Below are 24,838 nucleotides of genomic sequence, written 5' to 3' on the forward strand. Positions count from 1 at the left end.
AGTGTTGAAAATGGAGAAAAAAAATAGCTTGGACCGAAAGCTTCTGAGGAGCAAGGCTGGAGCGTGTGGTGGGTGGACTCCGGGTCAAAGGTAGAGAAAAGGGATTGTGGACACTCGATCTGTACCCCAACCTCTACGACAGTGCTTTAAGGACATAATAATGGACCAAACAACGCTAGGAATGAGAACTGGTTGACTCGATACACTAGGTTTCAGTATCCCTCCGGTTTTAACAAAAACAGCGAGTTAGGAAGGAAGTAGTTTCCCTCGGTGGCTTTTCCTGGGTGCGGACCCTGCGACTTCTCCCAGAGTGGTCGCAAAGGCATAGGGGCGCAGGAGACCCAAGGGAAGGGGCCGAAAGCTGCCTGATTGACAGCCCGAAATCTGATCTTGTGAAAGAGACGTGGAGCCAATGGGAGGCAGCGATCCATCAGTTTGGATTGGAGGCCCCTGGAGGAGAAGTAGAGGAAAAACCACCGAATTCAGCTCTGTCAGAGGCGCTTTCGGCTTCCAAGGGGAAGTGCTGGGCAATAATTAATGTTTTTATTAAATTTGGAGGGAATTTTTTGCAGCCGTTCGCCTAGCGTGGCCTTCAGGTGGGTATTTCCAACAACTTTTTATGTCTCTCCAGATAATTGCATGGTTGTGGGTTGCAAAAACTATTCTTATGAAAGAGGTAGCTCCGTCTCTTTAGTCCCGTTAGGTGAAAAGCAAGTCTCGTTGATCGCCATTGCTAGTTTTGCCCACGTTTGCGAATCAGAGCCGCCTGGGGTACACTGACCGAGCAGGGAGCATCCAGAGTGTAAATAAATACATTGCCTCTTGTTAGGATTTTTGATACGACCGAAAGTATGTAAATTGTGAACTCTCTTGGCTCTCTTTGGATCCAGGTGAAGAAGGCGGCGTAGGGGAGGGTTATTTTTGTGAATGGGGCTGTCGAGGGTAATTAGCTATGCAAATGCAAGAGCTTCATTCATGATTTTTTTTTTTTTAAGCCTAAAAGCCATCTTGTTCCCCTCTAGGTTGATAGAAGTCCAGATCCCGAGGAAATCTCCAGCTAAATGCTCAAAATATAAAACACTGAGCTAATATTTGCGAAGAGGAGCAGAATGGATGGATTTTATGACCAGCAAGTGCCTTACGTGGTCACCAACGTGAGTGATCAGTTCGAAAGTTGCTGTTTATAAACTTGACTTGGACGGGGGTGGGGAGAGCGAGAGATGCGAAGGGAGGGGGCAGGGGGTTGGGACTGCAGACACTTTATCTGCTTTGTTGCCACTGTAGGGCGACTCTGCTTCTAGAAGCCCTATCTACAAAATGAGCTTACCTTTGAGTGATTCGGATAAGGCATAGTTTTGTTTTAAGACCTCTTCTTCTGGTTAATATGTCCACGATGAGTGCAAGAGGAGACGGAGGGCAGCAACAGCTGCACTCAAAGTTTGTGGCTGGGTTTATCTGCCACATTGAAAAGAACGAAGTTGAGACAAATGCTGACAATTTTGTGTTTACATGGGGTGTCTTGGGGGGGGTCTTCCCCCTCCCCTCTCATTTTCTCACTTTTCCCAGTTTTCCTTTGGCTTCTCTTATTACGGGTGGGGGTGCTGTCTGAGAGAATGGAATTCGCTGTTTTAATCTGGAGTTGATTCAGAAAAAAAAAAAAAGAAAGAAAAGAAAAACATTAAGCGTTTTAGCTTAATGTTTTGATGCTGAGATTACATGTAACTAGAATGAGGATAAGCAGGAGTGTTAGGACATGCTCTGGGAAGCAACTCTCCCTCCTCACTGCCTGCCGAACTCTCAGCCTGAGCCTCCACTGTCAAAGTCAGACAATATGTGTTGGAGTTCTCCTGTGAACTTTTTCTTTTCTACTCAGAGAGAGGATCCAGTAGGCTTAAGTTATGTATGCATTTTTTTTAAACGTGTGACATCTGAGGTTTATATTCTTTTAAAGGATTTTATCTTTCCCTTTGTAGAGTCAGCGTGGGAGAAACTGTACCGAGAAACCAACAAATGTCAGGAAAAGAAAATTCATTAACAGAGATCTGGCTCATGATTCAGAAGGTGAGGTTTGATTCTGAGCTGAACGCCTCTTTTTTCACTGATACTTTTTCCCCTCCAAAGGGGGACATCTTAATCTCATCGAAAAAATAGTAGACATTGAAATATGGACTGAAACATGCAACCACTCACACAGTGAGTTTGCCTTGGAGACTATTTTATGGTCTTGTCACAAAAGTAATGAGAGGAAAATAAACACGTAGCAGTGACCTTCTTATTTTAAACAGTATTTTGTGTTCCTTCTTGTCCATTTGTCAGATAATTCCCTGTACTGAGATAACAATTTCAAACTGTAACACCCTGGGATAAAGTAAGCAGCCATGCCTGCTGCTTACATTTTTCTTTCAACTTTATTACAAGTTAAACAATATAAATGAAGCCATATATTATTGTTGAAATTTTATGAGTTTGATGACTGCATTTTGAAGTCATAACATTTGTTGATAGGCCGTAACATGTTCACTAGATCAAACTTAAGGCTTATTGAATACTTATAATATTATTTAGTAAATTAGGCTGTAGATTCTTCTTATAAACTGTTGGTAGGAGGTCAATATACTATGAATTATTTCAGCCCTGTGGGGCCACTCATTATGATTTGAAGAAACTTAGACTTAATTACTAAAGTTCACATTGAATTTAAAATTAAATGGACTGAATTATAAAACTTCATGAAATTTTCATTCTCATTAGACACTTTTCTTCCTACCCCCCACCCTCACCCCAAGTGAGGTGGCAGAATATAATTTGGAATTAATAATAAACCAAAGCAGGACACTAATGTCTTTGACGTTTACAGATCGGCTAAAAAAATTTTTTTTTCTTGAAAGCTTGTATTTGAAGTTGCACCCTGTGTTAGTGTTGAGCTATTTGGCTGGAAAAGGTAACTTGGGAATTAACTCAAGTTCTGTTGGTATTTTGTACATAAAATTCAAGTGTAAATGTCCTGTCTTTCTAATATCTACCCCACTTCTATTTTAGTAAGAGTTAAACACTCTTAGGAAGGGTTTCTGTACTTAGACCATCTTAGTGAATTTCAGTTTTTTTTTTTTCTTTTTCTGAGCTTACTTCTTAGTTATTTTGAAAAAGAAAAAAAAAGATAAAAGAAGGTAATTTGATTTAGTTGCCTAAATATAATATTATTTAGTTGCCTAAAGAAATCTCTTAAAGTGTCTCTTAATTGATGTCATAAGCAAGCAGGATTTATTGAGATACTTGGGATATGAATCCTATGTTCAGTTGACACTCCCTAAATTAAAATCATATTGAATGGCAGTGTCATGACAAACATTTTCATGTGATGAAGCCTACAGACTGTTGAGTCTCATGTTGGTGTGTCTGACTTGCTTTTTAGAACTCTTTCAAGATCTGAGTCAGTTACAAGAAACATGGCTTGCTGAAGGTAAGAGGCAAAACTGTCTTTAAGGGGGAAAAGCAAGTCTAGAAGGGGGTGGAGAGAGTCCTGAACTTGCTGTCTTAAATGTTCAACCCAATTAATTGAGCTCTAAAAGAGCCACCTCATGTGTCATGCATACATTAGAGCCTCTGATGAGTTTGTCTTTGGGGACTCTGGGGCTGCACTACCCAGTGTCATCACAAATTACCAGGAGAAATTGCTTGCAGCTCACAATCACATCTGCTTTTGGCAAGAACTAATGCACCAAGACTTCAGGTTCTAAGCCTCTGCTCAGATTTTAATTGCAATTGATCAGGTTTATATTATTGTACCTCAAGAGACCTCAAGCCAGAACTGGCTGGCTTGCTGTTTCCCTCAGAGCAGCGCATGTGATTGTTTGGTTCTCTGCTGACTGACTTTTCTGATGGCAGAAATTAGTTTCTCTCGGCTCATCAGGACGGGATGCTTCAAGATTTAAGTGCAGGCGTCTTCTTCCCTCCTTGTTCACAACACAGAACATTAGGTGTGTATGTCTCAGTTAAGAAATCTGCAGGTTTAAAATAAACCTCTTACGGGGATTCAGAGGGTTTTAAAAATGTTTCATGTGTCATGATGCATGTAATGTTTGTTGAAGTTTGACTTTTGATGTCTTGTGACTTTTATTAGGATTTGATATGGAGACATTTAATAATATTTTGGGTTTTTAAAAAATTTTATGCTGCAGCCTATAATATCTCTTATTGTGTGCAACTTTGTTTATAGGAACAATGAGATGAGGCTTCAGTAAAGCGTGACCCATTCTGATATGCTTAAGGTGTTTATTGGCTATTTACTATTTAAATTTTCCTTCTGGATATTTGTGAAATATTTTATAACCTCTGTGTGTGTGTGTGTGTGTGTGTGTGTGTGTGTGTGTGCTCGAGTGTGTAGGGGAATGAGAAAGTTGCTGATATTTAAACATTCAGTATGTTTTGTTATTTGCATACTTACTGTGGGGACTCTAATTCTGGTAATAGATTTTCAAGATGGTTCAAAGGAAAGGGAGGGTCTCCAGATGGATTTCTGAGCGTCTCTAGGTGCTTTGAGGTAGACTGAGGAGTTTTTAGTCTGGATCTTGTACTCAGTTGCTTAAGTTGCTGTTAGCATGTAAACAAGTTTCTTTGTCTTGCTTATAATTCTAGTTCTTCAGAAGGCTTTTACAACCTTAAAGGATTCAAAATCATTTAAGTTAAATAGCTTTTAATTATCCTTTGAAAGGGGGTTGCATTTATATGTTAATGAATGGTAAGTATTAGTGAAAGTTTTATTTAAATTTAAGGTAATGTTTGCTTGTCTCTAAATGAAACTTACTGCAATAGGATTACTTAGCATTAAGATATAAACTATATATTCAGATAACTTTCTGTAAAAATTGGCAGAGGTTCTGATGTTAACTTTTATCTTTTTTGTTGTGTTTTATTTTGATTTGGTTTGGTTTTTTGTCATTGTTATTGTTGGTTTTGTTGTTTGTTTGTTTTTGGTTTTTTTTTGCCAAGTTGCAGGCTATGTGGCATTTTGTTTATTTAAGAATTTACTCGCTTAACCAAAATAAGTTACTATACTCACCTAATTGCTGTGGAAGGCTTACTGGTCCTAAAGATGTTTAAATTTGAAAACTGAATCCAAATGAGTGCACTGGTTGGCAGATTTTGGATGTGCATAACAGCTGTTTCTGGAATTTTAAAATGTGGATCTCTGGCAGACTTTTATCATTTTTAGTACATTTTCTTTCTTTTATTTTTTTACTTTGCACTTGCCTTACTTGTGTCTTATGGCTCAGATAGGAGAATTGGATAATGTATCTGAATTGAGTTTATCATTTAAAACAGCATGGAATATTCTTATCTCTTCATTACCTGCAAACCAACGCTGAAGGCTTATCTTTATATAAAATAAACCTAGATAAGGACTAATGTATTTGAAGTAACATGCTTTTACTTAGACAAGAATTCATAAGATTAATTAAATACAGGGATTAGTCTTGAGGGTTTTTCTTTACTGGATACCAGGTGTACTATTTACAAGCTGCATTTTAGGATAATGTAAACATTTTCAAAATCGCTACATGAATTTATATAGTTATGATGCAAGTAAAATTTATTAATGCAGTTTTTAAAATCTAGTAGTAAGAAGGGTTTTTTAATGTTAGTGGACTAGACATTTAGTTTTGGTCCTTAGCAATTAAATATAATTATTGTGTACATATATTCTAATTTGGCTTATCCTCTGACTTGACTAATATTAGCTAAGCAATTGGAAAAATTGGTTAATTTGTCACTAGTTTTGTTCATTTGTGTTCTTCTGGACAGGCAGAAATTAATAGATTACTAAGCCAGCAGACGATAAACTGTTACATATTTCTCTTCTTAATGCTCGATAGCCAAGAAAGCATGGGATTTTAAGACATTTTGATCTCTTTAAAAAAAGATCACTGACAATTAACCAAGTTTCTCCCTTGAGTTCGAATCCCTCTAGGAAGCCAACAGGTCCAAAAATGTTTTTAGACAGAAGAATCAAGTTTGCTACAGTGTGTCATATGATAATCACATTGAAAACATTTCCCAAAGTCCCTAAATAGAAATGATGCTTCTTAGAATTTTTAATGTTTTTTTTTTTTTTTTGCTTGCAAGAATTTTCTATAAACCATACCCAGTACAACACATTGATTACATATGAGTAAATGGTTGTGTATCCTGAAATGTATTTTATTTCGGAATGGCAGTTGAGGTAGTACAGGCAGGACTGTTGGAGGGTAAGGTTAGAGTTCATACAGTCGCCTCTAAAAATATAATTGCATTTTCCCTGCAACTTTATCTCCATACAGAGATCTAAAACATGTCTGTACAATGTAACTTCACATTAGAAGTACTTTCTAAGCAATAATACTGCAATTTTCAGGCTTGTAACAAATATACCACAACTTAAAATAATCACTTCCTGAGGGAAATTATAAAGCTCATGTTCTCAATGACCACAACACCAGATAAAAGGAATAGAGACTCTGCTTATTTTAAATGTTGCCATAGTTACTTCATATTGAACTTCACCATGGACAATTCTTTATCGATTCTCAGTCCTTTCACTTAGATCGCTACTGACAGGCCATTGGAATTATTTGATCCCTTGAAATAACTTGTTCAAATGTCACTTGTATTAGCATTGTAGCAATTTTGTGTTCTTAACTTGTTTTGAAAGCTGTAGTAAGTTAAGTAGTGTCTAAAACTTGTGTGTATGTGTGTGTGGGGGGGCAGAAATAGAAACCATGGCACTTTTCTAAACATATCCAATTGTTGCTTACCTAATAACACAACATATAGGAAAATAATATGTTGCAGTTTATATCACATGTGAAACAGAACTACTTTTGTTTTATTTTGTTGTGGTCTGGGTGTCCTGAGGTCCTCTGTTATGAATGAGATTGCGGAGAACGTCCCCAGTGGTGATTCAGTGGCATTCAGTGACACCTTGAAGCCAAGTTGCAGGATGCAGCCACAGCTATGTATACTGTTGGAGTTTTAATATCAGGAATAAGGTTCTACATCAAATGTCACTATTATCTCATACAAAGATTGCCTTTCGGTTTTATGAATTTGTCAAATAATACTCATGGTGATCTAGAGATAGAAACATTAGTAGGTTTTCCTCGGTTTGCTTCTGATACAGCATTTACACCCAAACTATATTTTTATGATAGTTACTGGGAAGGTGAGCTGTTTTCGTTCTTTACATGTGGCCTCCACTGCACACAGTGCTCAGGAGCCTAGTTTTTATTGTTCAAATATCCTACTTTAAAAGGAAGATAGACAACAGCACTGGCCTTAGATTTGCTTTTCTTTCTTTTTCTTATTTGGCTCACTATTTAAAACTATAGTACTTTGTGTGGTTCAATGAAACAGGATCTGATAATTGAGCATTAAGGATGAACATGTAGGTCCTTGGAACTGGGTAGTAGATGATTCTTGGTGTGTGTGTGTGTGTGTGTCTGTGCATGTGTGTGGGTATGTAGTGTGTGCCTGTGTGTGTGCCTGTGTGTGTGGTGGTGGTGTGGTATGCTGTAAAGAGTTGTAGCTACTACCATCCTTTTTGGTTTTTTCTTTGTTGCACCGGAAACCTCTGTAAGATGTGAAAGAACTCTCATGTTTTAGTAGTGGTAGGTCAAACAAATGGAACAAGTGTGTTTTATGGCTAAATATCTTATGGAAAAATGTAAGTGTGGCTCATCTATGATCTACTTACAAAGAAAAAATTCCTTTTAAATAGAAAAATTCGATTGAGTGGGGTATAGTGCCATTTTCTTTTTTCAGAAAGTGCTGGACTGTGTTGCTGAAATGTTGCTGAACTTTTCCAGTTGAGTTACAAAGACTGTGTAATATCTTGCACGTTATACTGTAACTTTCTTTGATTTATGTACAACTTGGTAATTAAAAAATAATAAAAATAATGATAGAGGCAGACCTTTGTAGCACTAAAGGAAAAAAGAGTTTGGTTGGCTAGAGAGCTAGACGGCTTCCTTTTTAAGTTTTCAAGTCACTGCAGGTCAGGCTAGTTCGAAATTGAAGCTGTTTTGAGACCTTCTCTTCCTGCTTTGAGTGCACATGCAGAGTGTGTCAAGCATTAAAGGACTCTCTGTCTAGGGAAGTCCCCCTTCCCTTTCTGCTTAAATATGTTTATATTTCTGCACTAATTAATGCTTTTACTTTGCAACCATTTTAATGTGAAAACCGGATGTGGTCTATAAAACCAGGCTTAGTGGACTCATGATTATTTTGTTCCATGGACTGAAGCCTCATTTTAGGATTAGAAGGGGTACCACCGCGCAAATGTCGATTTTCTTCTTTATTTACTTAAAATAAATCGCAAATTCCTTCAGGTAAATTCGTTCCTAAACTTTGATCCGAACGCTATGAACCTCCACAGTGATCTCTTACATTCTTATGGCTCAAAATCTGAATGATAGGCAAGGAGGAAAGGCCATTTATTTATTTGATTACTCGTATTTATTTTCCTCCAGGGAATCAGGGCTTCCCACATGCTCATCAAGGGCTCTGTACTTTAGTGGCCCTTTCTTCTCCCCCCTTTCTTTCCCCTCCCCCCTGCTTGCTCTTCTTTCTCCCTTCTTTCTGTTCACCTTTCCTTATTTTTCTTGCACTTTCCTAAGTTTTGTACATCCATGTTTTTGGAACAGGGTGCCCATAAACTATGATGGATTTAATATGTGTGTATCCATCTCTTTCCTTCTCTCCCTCCCATATTCCTCTCTTTATGTATACGCGTGTGTCATTTATATGAACGTGCTTCTCAGTGGATCTGTTTGAGAAAGAGCAGTAAACTTGGCGTGTTTACCCTGCAAGTTCGGCCTCCTTGCTTCAGTTCTCTGGAAGGGTGTGACATGAAAAGATTGCGGTTGGGCCACATGGTTCATGCTGGACTGTGTTTTTGTGAATGGAGGCAGAAATCCAGTTCTGCCTGCTTGTCTTGAGGAAATGCTGAGGAGATCAGCTGTCTCATTCACGGGCAGAAAGTATGAGTCATACATCTTCCGCCTTGTTTGGCTCCAGGTCATTGTTACAGTGGATAGAACTGGTTTTAATTAAATATTAACCCCTTTAATACTTGACATTTGTTTCATTTGTAATTTTCCCACTCCTCCCCCGCTTGGCTTTAAAAGAAAATTCAACAGACAGCTAGCTAGCTTGCAAGAAGAAGAGGGTTTTTCTTTGCCTGTAGCTAAATTGGAAAATTTTTTTTAAATGTTCCCCATTTCTTAAATGGCGAATACTATTTTATTTGAACGTTGAAAATCAGTGTAGGGCAGAAGCAAGCTGTATGTAAAACTGCTCTTCCCCAGGGCTCCGGTGCTTAAGAACACGTATTAAAGTTGAAAAATGGGGCATCGATTCTGTGACATTTTGGTTGCGATTGATACTTTTATGAATTTCTTTCCCAGAGTGCAGCTATGTCGCATCAGGCAAAGCATTAGAGAGCAGCTTTGGAGAGGAAGCTAGATAAAGCCAATAGCCTAGAGTTTATACAGTGTCCTTTTAAAGCAAGGCTTTGGAGACGCAATGACAACTGGCCTATTAATGTGCAACGAGCTGATAGAGCTGCTTCAGCCTTTACCAATAAAATCGACATGCTCACTCTTCATGGAAGTCTTTTATCGGTCCTTGGTACATATTTTCTCCCCTTCGCCATTCTTCCTCTTTTTCCTCTTTCATTACATTGTGTATAGAAACATTTTCACTCCCCAAAGACGATCACCTCAAGCAGAGCTTAGAGTAGTAGACCGTAATGCAATACAAACATTTAGAAAGTTTTAGGTTGGCTTCTATTACTAATTTTTAACTTTGGGCTTGGTATGGCTTGCAACAGTATTTCAGGCAGCTGTAGTTTACTTCTTCATAGAATTCTTGTGAATTAAAGAAAAAAATGTAGGATACAAGTGTGGGGATCTGTGTCATATTTTCCTTGCCCAAATCCAACTTGTGTTTTGAGTTAAATGGTTTCCTTCTCCTCCAGCTTCAAGTTCGAGGTAGACTTGAGCCTTTGTCAATTTAAATAGAGCACTGCTTCGCTCAGTCTATTCAGTTTCTTAAGATTAGCTTCTGTGAAAATGTGAGTCATATGTTTTTTGTTAAGATTCTGTAATATGTTCAAGCATAAGTGTGAAGTACTTATTCAGTATGTTAAGGAGTTAGAACAGAAATAGCACTCTTCGTCCTTACTCCTTTTACAAATTGTTAGTAGGGAGCTATTTTCTCCGTACTGATGAGGTACACCTTCTAGATTTCTCTGCCCATTAGATGTTTTCCCTCACCCCACACATATGCCAACGCCCAACACATGTCGCACACCCACTGGAGCCTTTCTTGCCGCTACTCATGTGGCGATGTGTTCTATGGAGCTGCAACTCTGGCTTACGAGACTGAGGAAAAGTCTTTCCAAAAGCGTATCTATACCAGCATATTAAGTTGCAGATAACTCACTACCTATTTTTAACCATTTGTATAAACAAGCATTATATTATCATTAGATTATTTAAATTATGTTTTATTATTTTATTGCATTTGTCTGCTTTGTGCTACCACACTGGAAGGCAAGTTCATTTTAAATATAAAATTATCTTATTATTTTGTATGTATAGGTACTTAGGCTGAATATTTATCTGTGAACCATGGGTCTGCCTAATTCCCTCAAATATCAGATCCCTTGGAACTAGGTTTAGAGATGATGTAAGCCAGCAGGTGGGGTGCTAGGAATTGAACCTGGGTCCTCTGGAAGCATAGCCAGTGCTCTTCATCCCTGAGCCATCTCTCCAGCCCCAAATGTTGGCTTGTCAAAAGCATATTTTGCACCTCAATATTTATATCTGTTTAGCTTTTTTGTTTTTGTTTTGTTTTGTTGTTGTTACTTTGTGTAGATCCTAGTTATCTTGGAATTCACTCTGTAGACAAAGATGGCCCCAAACTCAGAAACCCACCTGCCTCTGCCTCTCAAGTGCTGGAACAAAAGTGGGTGCCATCAAACCTGCCCTGTATCTCTTCAGATTTTAATTTAGAAGGAAAACTACAAGAAGGACATATGTTTTTAAAGTTCAAGATTTAATTATTTACTTGTTATTATTAAATATGTATCAAACACCTAATTATTTTAGGTGTATACACGTATTATAAAGTACATTTCTTCTGTGTGTAACATCATTCGGAGCAGAAAGTCAAGCCTACCCCAACGTCCAAACTATGTTGTCAGTAGCAAAAATACAATGTAAACAACTAAGAGGATGCTAGTACACCCACCTTTTTTGACTCCAGGCATGTGTGTGTTTGTTGCTTGCTTGTTTTTGAGACAGGGTTTCTCTGTGTAGCCCTGGCTGTTATGGAACTGGCTTTGTGGGCCAGGCTGGCCTCGAACTCAGAGATCCATCTGTTTCTGTCCCCTGATTGCTAGGGTTAAAGGTGTGTGCCATTACCACCTGCTTCATCAAGCCATGTTTGTTAGAAGTGAAAACAGACAAACAAACAAACAAACAGTCAAACGAAACCACAAAAGAAAAACAAAAACCTGGCCTCAAAAACGTTTGTAGGACATTTATGAATGTGACTTTTCAGGAAACAGTGTGGTAGAAGATTGGAAAGAAGAAAGGGTCTAAGACCGAAGTGTCTGTATCATGTTTAAAGAACTCGATTTATTGGTTTCAAAAATCCCCTCATTGCATTAAGGTGGGTGGGTCGTGGAAGTAGCATTGAAAGAAATTATAGAACTTACCTATAGGTGGCAAGTCATGAGTCTTTGAGGTGAAATTTATCCAATTTGAAAGTTAATAAACATAGCATCAGCTACTGGTTGAATAAGAAGAAAAACTTGCTTCTTACACAGGCTGATCAAGCAGGTACCAGTTATGATGGGAAGTTATTGCTGGTTAATTTTCATTTGGTGGTAAGGAATGGTGTGTCTTCAATAAAGTTAAGTACTGTCATAAAGTAAATTATGTCATATGGAATTCTGTTATTGTGTGGATTTTTTCTTAACTCACTTATCATTAACATTTCGTCAGAGAGTGATCATTGTTTTTGTTGGTGGTGGTATGATTTAGACAGAGTCTCACATTGTAGCTTAGGCTGGCTTGGACCTCACTCTGTACCTTATGCTAGATATGTATCTCAGAATATTGGTGAGCCTCAGCTTTCCAAATGGTAGAATTATATGCCTGGCTAAGACTGATTATTTTAATTGACATTTCCCACAGAGAATAAGTTCATTCATTCATTCATTCATTCATTCAAAAAAAGACTGTCATCTGCTTTTATATGACTTTATGGGATCAAAATTTACAGTATTATACATTAATAGTAAAGTAATGCTATCTAATGAGGTCACGTTGAAAGTAAATATGATGATCGTTCATTTCATGCTCAGCAAGTTACAAGTAACCTGATTTCTGTTATGTGTAGTTTGTTTATACAAAAGATACCCATATCTTTGTGCTTGGAAACTCAATAATACCCTCCACGATAGGCTATTTCAATGTCCACAGCGAAGGTAATAAACATTTCACGGTGCAGGAATGGACTTTTGCTTTAATTGCCCCAGATGTATGAAGTCCTCCCGACCAGTACCTTTTCTTTAATAATGAAGGACATCATTTGACCTTAGGGCCAGTGAAACGGTGAGATTCTTTTCCTTAGCACAGACTGGGAGCCAGGAAAACATTTTTCCTGAAAATTATTATGAAGACAATTGTTAAAATGCATTGCTTTGTTGCATGTGGCTCCAGTCAGTGGCAATCCTTGCATTCTTGCATTTAAAAACTTTCCATCTTGCTTTGGACAAGTTTAGGGCAAATGTTTTTAATGTTGGTAGTCTGATTTGCAGGAGATGGAACCTAGCAAGAGAAATCAATTCTATAAATGAGAAGGTATTCATGTGAATTCAAATGAAGCGGGATATCACTTGTAAAAACCTTGTAGATCACTGAGATGGTCCGCTTAAGAACAGCCCTGGGTAGATTGAAATGCCTTTAGTACAACTCCTGCAAAATGCATCTGTGTACGATGTAGAAATTCTGCACCTTGTATTTTCCATCCCCTCGGTTTCCTTTTGGCAGGTGAAATTCAGAGGGACCACACTTACTGCGTGATATTTCGGACACACTCAAGTTTTCTAGTTCTATCAATGGGCCTTTCTGTTTTCTCTCCTCTGCCTTGATCTTTTATAGAGCAGGCTATATTGGCAAATAAGCGTAGGTCCGAGCTCCATCTAAACAGACCTTGCTTGATACATCTGATTCGATTCCTTATGTCTTGGCAGTTCCACTCTTAATTTTATTTTTTAAATGTTCTTTTTCTTCTTCAGCTCAGGTACCTGACAATGATGAGCAGTTTGTTCCAGACTATCAGGCTGAAAGTTGTAAGTACGGCATGACTCATGTCTTGTGTTTTCTTTGCCTGTCTTTTTTTTTTTTTTTTTTGAATCGTTCTTTCTCTTTGGTTGGTCTCCTCTTCTAGTGTCTGTCTTTGCATTGTCCCAGGATTGTATTGGGATTGCCATCATGAAGTGTTTTGGTTTGTCAGGCTGTGACATCAGCAGGATCCCTGAATGATCTGGGCAAAGTTTCCAGTGGCGGGGCAAGGAAAGCAGACCTCTTAAAACACTGGCTCTGTTCTCCATATCTAGTGCATTTCCTTGGAGAGGAAACAGGGTGTGCTGCAATTGTTTATTCCAACTTTGCCAGTGCGTTCACAAGGAAAAGTCTGGATACTGATGGGAGGCAGAGTCATGTAAGATTAGTTATTCTATAAGTTGTAAAAAGATCTTGGTTCAGACATTCACTGGCTAATTGCATTTCTCTATATTCACAAACTGTCACCTGCTTTGATTTAATATTTAGCCTGACATTTTCAGCTTCCAGGTTGCAGGAGCACATCTGGAAGCAGCCTTTGGCTTCTTACAGCATCCCTTTTGTGTTCCTATCCCTGAGCCTTGCTCCAGGGCCTGTCAGAATGCAGGAAGAGTGATTCATAGATACTTGCCCTCCCTTAATTGCAGAGTGAGCATTTTGCCTGCACAAACATAGTTGCCCCAGGGTTTACTGCTGATATTTATACTTTGCAATTCTAGCATTAACCGAGGCTACTGACCCATGAAGTAAATCCAAAGGAGAGGCATGGTTACTCCCTGTCCCCTGGGGACCTGTTCCGATAGAGCTGGTGGATTCACATCTCCATGGACCATCTTGGACCTAGTATTCTAGAGGCTCCTTTTTTTCATTGTACATGCACTTCTATGAAAAAGCTTAATTTGTAAATTAGTAAGAAACTAAGAGTGGTAACAATGAACTACAACAATCATAACAAAAATGTATCATTAAAGCTATTTAAAATTAGAAATTCTTTCTAAAACGTTCCTTTTCCTATTTGGCCTTTGACTGCAGAAAGTGAAACTGTCTATGGGTAGAGGCCATGAGGCCATGTTATGAGAGCTGTCTGATGTATTATTTACTTTCAGTGCAATTTCAATCACTAACAGGTTTTGTGCGTTCAGACTGTTGGCAGTATCAGATGAGTCCATGTCAGCAGCTACAGGAAAGTCTTACTAGCCTACACCTCATGAAAGTCATATTGTAGACCCTGGGCCCTCAAGCTCCTATATTAATACAGTCAGGTAACAGATGCTTGCTTCCAATGTCTGTTATCTTTAGCTTCCAGGCATAGAAGGTCCTTAGAGGTTTCTTAAGGATAAAAGCCAGTTAAGAGATCAAAGAAGAAAAGGTATAAAAACGTGACTTCCAGGTAGGCTGTTTTGTCCTGACAGCTGGTTTGATGCTGGAGTTCTCCCCAGTTTCTCCAGATGTGAAGTGACTCAGTGAAGCTTCATTCATCCAGCAGATGACAGGTTTATAATCAAGTTCCTCATATTATAGCTTGATTTTTTTAAAACTCATTGTAGTAAAATGTAGACAAAACAAACCCCATCATTTTAACCAGATTAAGTGTGGCGTTCAATGACACTGAGTACATTCTGATTTCTGGACTATCACCATGACAGTTCAATATTTTCAATTATCCCCAAATCCTATACCCATAATGCAATAGCTTCTGACCCCCTCAGCACCTGCAAACATTGCTTTGTCTTCTTTTTATCTGTACTGAAAAGAGAATCTGATATACTGTTTGATATCTGGGTACAAGTATTTCATAGATCTCTCATGAAACATATTCCGGAGATTTCAACCTTAAGAACTAGAGACCTTCTGTGTTGTCCCTGTACTCTTCTGGTCCCTCAATCTTTCTCCCAACTCTTTCTGTAAGACTCCCTGAGCTCCATCTAATGTTTGGGTATTGGCTGCTGAGTGGAGCCTCTCAGAGAACAGTTATGCTAGGTTCCTGTCTTGCAAGCATAATGGGGTATCATCAATGGTGTCAGGGATTGGTTCTTGCCCATCTAACCTAGACCCTGGGGAGTTCCCAGAAACTGAGTAAGCAAATAAAGACCATACACAAGCTGGATCCAGGCATGCACATATGTAGCAGGTGAGCAGCTTGGTCTTCATGTGGGTCTCCCAAACAACTGGAACAGGGGCTGTCCCTGAGCTTGTTGCTTGCCTTTCTGCCAGTGGATTCCAGGCCCCTAAAGGGACAACCTTGTCTGGCCTCAATGGAAGAGGATGTGCCTACTCCCACAGTGACTTGATATTATATGGGGTGAGGGATGGGGAATTTCACACCCAGAGGGAAGCTTCCCATTCGCAGAAGAGGTGAATGTGGGATTGGGGGAGGACTGGGAAGAAAGGAAAGGCTGATATTGGGTTGCAAAAAGAATACTTAAATAAAGTTAATTGAAAAAAAAAGAGGAAAATAAAAGAGAAAGAACCAGAGACCTCCAAAACTCTCATAAGAACAATCGCTAAAGGTATCTATGCAAGGCCCACTCTTACTGATTGAATCGTTGGAAGAGAAAGGTCATCTTTCTACTATTTCCTTTCCTGATTTTTTTTTCTGCAAGTTCAACTTGTCCTCCAAGTGAATGAATGACATCTCATTGAGTCATTTCATGTCTATATAATTGATAAGGATTCCAGAAGTGCAGCTGTCAGGATAGAAAACAATACCTGAAAGTGACTTTTACTGCTTTTCTTGTTTGACATCTCTATCAGCATTTATTCTTGAGTACTTCATCCCTCACACCCTCGTCCACAGCAATGTTGTCTTCTCCCTTCCTTCTTTTTTCTCCTTTGATTCTTCTTCATACTCCATTCACTATCTGTCTATTAAGCAGAAGACATGTGGTCAGGGGGACCACAGAAATGAATTTTTACTTTGAGTTAAATTGGATTACTTTCACTTGAGACTCATGTTGGTTACTATTCTGAGATCATGCAGTTCTCACAAGCCACACCTACAAGACCATCATTATCAACCCAGATCTCTCTGCTCCTGGCTCCTCAACTTCACCTGATGCCCAGAAGAGTCCCTATGTAAGCAGCAATAGGTGACACCTCTGGACTCACCCAACACTTTGCTGTGTGTAGGTGTAAAACACTGTTTAGACCAATTGAAGCTCTAAGTTCACACTAGAAAGACCAATTTTTTTTCCATATTAGCAGTTGTTTTATTTTTATTTATATTTTTGAGATGGGACTTAGAAGTTTCCAAGTTGCCCTAAAATTCATGACGGTCATGGATTATCATGGATGATCATGGATAATTATGAATGATCATGGATAATCTTGAAGTTTTGATTCCACACTCCCCCCACCCCCCACCACTTCCTAAATGCTGAGATTATAGGCATGTGCTGTAAACATATGTGTCTTTTTTGGTTCTGCTGTTCTTTTAAATGAAGTCATTGCTGTCCAAGCTTTAAAAAAAAATGCTGTACCTTCAGTTAGCTGCAAAAACCTGCAGTTACTGTATTGTTCAACTGCCTCTCAGAAGCATCTCAGGTTCCGAGGTCTGTTTCATCCCTGTTCCCCGTGTTCCTGTTCCTCAGTCCGCTGCCACCGAGCTTCAGAATAGGTTTTACGGTTGGTTTTCTTGTCTGTGATCCTTTCTCCTGCCAGCCTGCCCTTTGCATCCACACATAGGTTTCTGGCCTTGTTAGTTTCCGCTTTGTACATCTTGCTGGACAAAGTCCTTATGCTGGAGCAGAACATTGTTCTCTAACCAGGCCTTGGCCTTCTTTTCAACGCAGATTTGCCTCTGGTGCCTCCAGTACTTCTTCCCCGACAGATGTCTTTATATCTTAGTCTTTTTTACTTACTTTACAATTCTCCAAGTGTAACACACTTTTTTTTTAATGTGTTGCTTTAATTGTGTTGCTTTAAATGAATGTACTTTTGTGAGCTTTTGGTGGTCTTCATATTCAGTTCAGATGACATCTCAGTTGCCCTTCTTGGCGTTCTCTTGCTGCCTTTGTCTTACAGATTTAGTGTACATCATCATATCTCTTATCTATTGTATTAGAGAATTATAGTTTTGTTTATTTTGTTTTTTTGCTTTGTTTTTAAAGAGACCCAGTGTCACTATACAGCTTTGGGCTAGCCAGGAACTCACAATGTAGACCTGGCTATCCTTAAACTCAGAGAGATCTGTCTGCCTCTGCATTGATCATGCGGGCATTAAAAGTGTGAACACTTTTAATGAGATTGTGAACATCTTAAGAGTCAGGGGCATGTCATATTTAATATGCTTGCCATGTTACAGCTCACCATAAATAAGATTATACCAATCATCTCAATTTTCCTTTAACCAGCAAATATTGACAGCTTAATGGTACCTAGAAATTTATTAATAAAATATATTTATAAAAGAAGCCCATAAACAAAGGGTGAATATAAATCTAAAGTGGCCTAATACAAATCAAGGTAAGGCATAGTTTATTTTAGGTTTTAACTGACAAAACAAACTTTCATTCAGCTGATGCTGTCCAGCTAATTTCAGTTGGTACTAAGGGGAGAATAAGGGAATGATTTGAAAAGAGGAATAAAGTGTTTGGGCTTAGAGCGAAGAGAGGACTTCTAGACTTCTTCATAATTAAGTTGTCAGATAGCAAGCAGAATTGAGAGGTTGGACAGTCTCAGAAGTGCTTTTATAGATATTTGATTCTTTTCTGTCTGGGGTTGCTTAGTGGGGCAGAAGAAATAGAGAGAAACTGGTCCCTCCCCCATGTGGCCTATCATATCTACATTTACCTGGAACGAACATAGATAATTGGATTTTCTTACATACCTCCATGAAACAAGATTTTTTTCTGAATTTCTCTTCATTGCTTTAGCCCTTTGATAGAGGAAGGTTAGCCAAATTAAAAGCAAAAGTTTATTCAAGACTTTAGTCACACTGCAGAACACTCATGGGACAATGCCATATTTAAATACAAATAGGTGACAGAGAAATTTCAAAAATTTCGACCAGAGAAAAAAATGATAATATTTGGGACTTTCTAAAATATTTTCTGGCTTGTCATATTTTTATTGACAACATATTTGAATTTCAAATCTGGAGCCCAATGTTACACTGTTGCTGGCTAATTTCTGAGAAATTCTAAATTTTGAAACATAGACACCAAAACAAGTAAAAAACAAATAAATCAATTCATTACAAGAAACAAATGGTCCAAACACATAATTTTTTTTGTTTTGTACCAATACACCTTTCATAACTTACAATTGTTTGGAAACTACGTTACCATTTTAGTATATACTTTACCTTTAGTGAGAAACTAAGTTTTCAAAAGAGGGACTTAAAATAGAATCTTAAAACACAGATGTATGGCTAGCAAGATGTCTTGGTGGATCATGGATTTTTGCCAGGTCTCATGACCTAGAATTCCCCAGATGCACACGGTGAGAGGAGAGAGCTCTTTCTCAAAAGACCTCTACATGTACTATACATGCAGGCACACACACACACACACACACACACACACACACACACACACACACACGTCACAAACATGGGCATGCACACATGCACGTGCAATCACATGTATGCACACACATACAGAGGGACAGAACAGAGAGAGAGAGAATCAGTTGAAAAATTGCTTATCTTTCCAAAGTATACATAAGTTTGCATATCAGCTAACTTTTTATAAATACACATGCAAAATTATATCAATTATCTATTAACTCGTATTTTCAGCTCAGTCACATCACAATAGTCTTTTAAAATCCACCTTTTCTTTGGTTCATCATGTGGCTGCACATTAGCTCCCTAGCCTGTTTCTTCTCTAGCTTACACCCATCACTGCAGTCTTTTCCCTGTAGGGAACGCAGGATGGTCAGCGTTCATGGTTACATCTCACATTCTCCCAGGATGTTCCCAGGACTCCCGTGCACTCTCAAAAGGACAGACCTTGAAGCTCTTCTCTACCTTCTTACTCCTAAAGGGACAGAGGAATGTAAGGCAGTTAGAAGGGTGGGACTGGAGGAATCATCTTGGCTCTGACATGTTTATGAGAATAATTACTTTCAACCACTTCCCTTTATCTGATATATGTAATAGAATACTTAGGGACCATGTACACCAAGTCAAGACCAACCAGTGTGTGAGGACTCAATGATTCAAAAGCCATCACTACATAGTGACACCTTCCAGTAAATAGAAACCATAAGAGTGGGATTTTCTCAGGCTTTTTCAAAATTCAGAACAATACTCACCTTGAAGTTTTTTGGAAGCAGAGGGGGACACTCTAAAAATTACTGTTAGAAATCTGCTTCTTTTTCCGTTTTGTTGTTTGTTTGTTTGTTTGTTTGTTTTTTGTTTTTGTTTTTGTTTAGAGGGCAGATGCTATGGCCTAGACTAGGGGCTTGCACACTGTTTCCCATAGAACTCTATCTTAGGCCCCTTAAATCTACTTTCTAATAGGTCATTGCAGACTCTCACGGACTAATTTATTCTGTGTTGATACGATTGGAATATTTCACTTACGATTTGTATTTCTTAGCTTTTTGCCTTTTTGCTAATCTACACCTTCCTACACACACCTTTGTAAAAAGCTTAACTCTTAGAATTAATCTTGACATCTTCCTTTGACTAAATTTGTGGGTTGGCCAAGAGGATTTGGGGGTCTCCTTTCACTGCTTTTGGCTGTAGAGAGTCAAAAATTACAGTTTAGACCAGGTGTTTTTTAGTATACTATTAGCTCTTTCTATCTTTTATTTCTTCCTCTTCTTTATTCTCTCTTCTCTCTCTTTCTCTAAATGATTTTGGTGGGGAGAAGCAGGATTCCACTGTGTAGTTGGATGAGCTAGAACTCCCTGTGTAGGGAAGCCTGGTCTTGAACTCAAAGATCTCCTTGCCTCAGCCTCTCTCTCTACCTTTTGAGACACCCATAAGCATTTTGCCCTAGTCAGTCTCATTTCCAGAATATATAAGACTTCACTTGAGGTCCCATATCTGAGGTCTGAGTCCTAGCTATCTAGAGGATCTGAGATCCCATGTCTAAGGTTTGAGGGTTTGAGACATAGCTCTCTGGAGGAGTCAACCTCTTTGGTCTTTGGTTTGTTGCTGTTACTTGGTTTGTTATTGTCCTTGCTCTTTTTGTTTTTGTTTTCTCTTTCTTTCTTTCTTTCTTTCTTTCTTTCTTTCTTTCTTTCTTTCTTTCTTTCTTTCTTTCTTTCTTTTTTTATAATTCTATTGTTTTACTAAAGCAACATAGATAATATATAAAAGGTGTTGGATACATAAAATCATTCTCTATGCCTCCAATTCCTTATCTCACATCCCTTTGTAGAAATAAACATGCTTTTCTCCCTTCCTCTTTGAAATTGTATGTATCTAGGTCTTTTACCTCCATGGCTGTGCACTATGTGCTCCCAAAGGCTAGAAAAGAGCATTGGATTTCCTGGGATTTGAGTTACAGATATTTGTTAGCAGTCATTGTGGGTGCACAGGATTGAACCTGGGTCCTTTGGAATACCAGTCAGTGCTCCTCACTGTCTAGCCATCCTTTCAGTTCCCTTTTCGTATTTTCTCTTTTGCTGGGAAGGGTGTTCTATGCTTTGCGATAGAATAATCTGCTATGGTTAAGGTGTGATGGAAGGAGGAGCACGGAGCTGCTTGAGCAGGTGTGAGCATGTCGAGAACCAGCAGGATGACACCAGCTCTTGTCTACCAAGTTTTTCTTTCCCCTTTTCCTTCTGCATTTCTTTTTCCATTTCTCCTTTTTTCAAGGGTTTAGGACAGGATCTTCCATAGCTTGTGCTGGATTTGAACTTGCTATGTAGTCAAAGATGACCTTAAAATCATAAAACTTCTGCCTCTACTTGCCAACTGCTAGGATCAGAGACATTAACTACTATGTCCAATTCAAGATTGTATTTATTGCCTGTTAAGATAGACAAAAAGAAGTGTTTCAAAGTTTGTTTTTTTCTTGTAAGAGATAGGAAATTCTAGAATGGGGCCTCAGAATCTCCAAGGAATTGTTTTGTTACTTCCATGGAGGCCTAGCATGGAGTGTAAGGTTAGATGTTTTGCCTACCCTGTCATTTGCTTACTCGGAGTAAAGACAGCAGCCTCAGTCTTTTGCAGTGAGCTAATGATCCCTGCTACAAGATTATATGTGCATCTCGAAGTTATACGACCAACACAGTCAGTTCCTAACATTATTATCTAAATATTGTATCATCTTTTTGTTATCTACACAAGACTAGAGAATTAGAAAATGAAGTCTGTATAAGATATTTTTAAATGTTTCTCTTTTTGAAATGTTTGCTTTACTAAAAGTATATTTTCTAATCCCTAAGCATATATTTTCTTTATGTGGCTGTGATTTTCCATTTTGAGAGTCATTGATGACACCAGCATAGACCCATAGACTCCAGCATAGAGTGCTGATCAGTGAACGCTCTATGTTACTTAGAGAGAAGCAAGGCAGTGCTGGCCCCACCCTACTGTGAGGTTTTCTAACCAGGATTCTGGTTTATAAAAGAGCTATCTGCCTTCAGTGCAGGTGTGTCCTGTTTGTCCCTACAGAGAGCCTACCCGACATACTTGGAAGAAAGGCTGAAGTCTTATTTTGGTCATTGGTGGTTTCACAAGAAGTGTATTTTCTAATCTAGGTAGAAAACCTAATGGTAAATCTCTAAGCACAGCATCCTGATTGATCTGGATCTCCTGTGCCCTTTGAAACTAAGCTAGGCTGGTGTGAATAGTGGTGTGAATAGTGGTGTGAATAGTTCTTAGATGGGAAATCCAACCACATATACGGCCTTGCAAGAATTTTTTCTTTTAAGTGATACTTAGATGCACTGAATCCAGGAGAAGAAATAACACTTTCCCTACCTTGAGCACGCATTTAAACTTGGTTTACTTGTGGCATGAAATAGAGTTCACTGGGTTCTTAGGCACAGGCCACATTTCTATCCTATGACAGCTTTGCCACACTAAAGGACTTATAAATGCAGCAGACAAATGTAGAGAAATGCATGACTGAATTTAAAAGTGGATCTAAAGTGGGGAATGACTATTAGAAAGAATTAAACTGGACATACTGGTGTATGCCTTTATTCCCAGACCTTGTATTTGGGAGATGAAGGTAGCAAGACAGAATTCTAAGGTCATCTTCAGCTATATAACAAATTCAAAGCCATACTGGCTACATTATTCATTACTATGAAGTAAGTTACTAGAAACTTTCTTTAGTCTTGGTTTTGATGTATTCTCTAGAATGTAACAAACACGTTTGATTTTATCAGTTTCTTTTTTTTACTAAGGTGGATAAGTTAGATAGAATCCCAAGATTAAAACCAAAACACGAATCCAGACTAAGCCCCTCACAGTTGAGGTTTGCTTTCATTACAGCTAAACATTGAAAGTGCTTCTTAGCTTTGTCTTTCCCAATGCACTTTTTCTTTGGTTTGTCCTTGTTGCAGCCCCATGCCCTGGAAACTGACTTCTCAGACCTGTTCAAAGGGAGGATGGCAACAGGGCCTTTCCACTCTTCCTGCCTATAATTAGCAGCACATTAGTTTAAGAAAAGCAATCAGTGCCATCTTTAGTTGAAGTTCACTCAATATTAAATAATCATGCTTGTATTCAGAGAGCGAACTTCTTAGGGGGAAAACAGTCTAGATGGACTAGAATGTGGAAATCTCTTCGCAGAACCAAGTGATGTAGTTTTTGCTCCAGAGCTTAATTATGAACAGACAGTATCTGATTCAGAGTTATTTACAGTTGTGTGTGACATTTATTAGTATTTGAAAATTGTTTTTTTACAAAATCTGTAGTTATTATGAAATCAGATATAAGTTGGATGCAAAATAGACTAATGAGTATATAAGCATATTTATGTAATTTTGTGTGTTTGCTATTTCTTAGGGAATTTTATTTGTTGTTTTGCTTTTTGTTTCTTGTTTTTTTTTGTTTGTTTATTTGTTTGTTTTCTTCCTATTTCACATTTACTATAAGAAATACCTACTTAGATTCATGGCACGTATTTGCTTTAGTCAGTTATTGACGTCTCTACTCAGATTTGGTGCTGTGTCTCACTAAGTCACTAATGTGGGCTTGATGCTGTTGCTTTTTAGATCTAAGGACTTATACTCCAGCGAGTGCTATTTGCATTTGACAATAGCTGGGGATATTATTAGTTATTGATTCAGTTTTTCATAAAATATTGTGTAATGGCTAGAGTAAAAAAAAATCCTGTTTATAGAACGTCTTGTGAATTTTTAAACAGAAATAAATACTTCAGTGCCATGTTCTTGTATGCAAGTTTTCAAATATTATTTTATTTAATTGAGACTGAGTCTCACTCTAGTCCTGGCTGGCCTGATACTTTTGATGTGGTCCAGGCTGGCCTGGAATGTGTAGAGATTCACCTTTCTCGGATTCCCTGCTGGGCTTAAGGTGTTAATAAAAGCTAGGATAAAGGGATTAATGCTGCTGTGCCTTGCTCAAATAACATTCAAAAATGGAATTTAACAAAGAATCAGTTACATTCTAGATAACAATCCAGGTCATTTAAAGAACATGTGGCTCATACCTGCCTAGAGTTATACTTTGCAATAATGTTACAAATGAGTTTTGATCCGGTAGGATGTTTTGAATTATGATGGCTTCTTCCTGATCGCTTACCTTACAGGGAAATTTCATATTTACATTTCATATTGCTGTTGCTACCTTACTGAGGATTGAATTTAGGGTCTTGTGCATGTTAGGCAAATAGTTACCCATGGAACTACATACGAGAATCTAACCTATATTGAGATGATAACATTCTTACATATGTAGTCCATATTCATAGTATGACATTCTGTTACTTTAAAATATAAATAGTACATTTTAAAAATGAGTAAATTCCTTGTTAGAGTCTGATGAAGCCAGTATGGCTTTGAATTTGTTATTTAACTGAAGATGACCTTAGAATTCTGATCTTGCTGCCTTCATCTCCAAAACACTAGATCTGGGAATAAAGGCATACACCAATATGTCCACTTTAGTTTTTTCTGCAAGACTCTGGATTTCTCTGCTACCTGTGACAAGTATTCTACCATCTGAGTTTATGCCTTCCCATCTTGTAAAATTTAGTGTTACTTGTATTGCATAAATCTACCTGTATCGAGGACACGTTTGTAGAATTGTAGTCAGTACAAATGTACAGGAGGTTTATAAGATTGCAAGTTTGTTTGGAAACTATGATTTGAGGTCCTGTTCTGTGCCTGGCACGTGGTGGATAAAAGATCTCTACTATCACAAGACAAACTTAAATCCTCCCCTACCCATTTATGTTACATCACATGAAGGGTACTGTCTATGATGCAGAGGAACTATTATGTATTTCCCTTTGCATCTATCACTATGTGCAGAAAATATGGCTAAGTCTTTTTTTTTTTAAGTTTACCTT

General features: G+C 38.2%; 1 protein-coding gene across 10 annotated transcripts in view; it reads left to right on the top strand.

The window, feature by feature from the left end:
- The first annotated feature begins 256 nt into the window (after window positions 1-256).
- The window catches only part of Etv1 (ets variant 1), a 90,402-nt gene continuing 65,820 nt past the window's right edge, over window positions 257-24,838 (top strand). The window contains exons 1-5 of one of the 10 annotated variants that reach the window (NM_007960.5): window positions 257-596; window positions 1,023-1,154; window positions 1,974-2,061; window positions 3,413-3,460; window positions 13,346-13,399. In NM_007960.5, the coding sequence (NP_031986.1) occupies window positions 1,110-1,154; window positions 1,974-2,061; window positions 3,413-3,460; window positions 13,346-13,399 (235 nt within the window). In that variant the 5' untranslated portion in view covers window positions 257-596; window positions 1,023-1,109. Of the gene's footprint in view, window positions 597-724; window positions 891-1,022; window positions 1,155-1,277; window positions 1,478-1,973; window positions 2,062-3,412; window positions 3,461-3,568; window positions 3,978-4,242; window positions 4,739-13,345; window positions 13,400-24,838 lie in introns of those variants that run through there. The other 9 variants (XM_006514965.3, XM_006514968.4, NM_001347379.1 and 6 more) reach the window with 9 other exon arrangements.

Source organism: Mus musculus, chromosome 12 (genome assembly GCF_000001635.26).
Source record: "Mus musculus strain C57BL/6J chromosome 12, GRCm38.p6 C57BL/6J".
Lineage (NCBI taxonomy): Eukaryota > Metazoa > Chordata > Mammalia > Rodentia > Muridae > Mus > Mus musculus.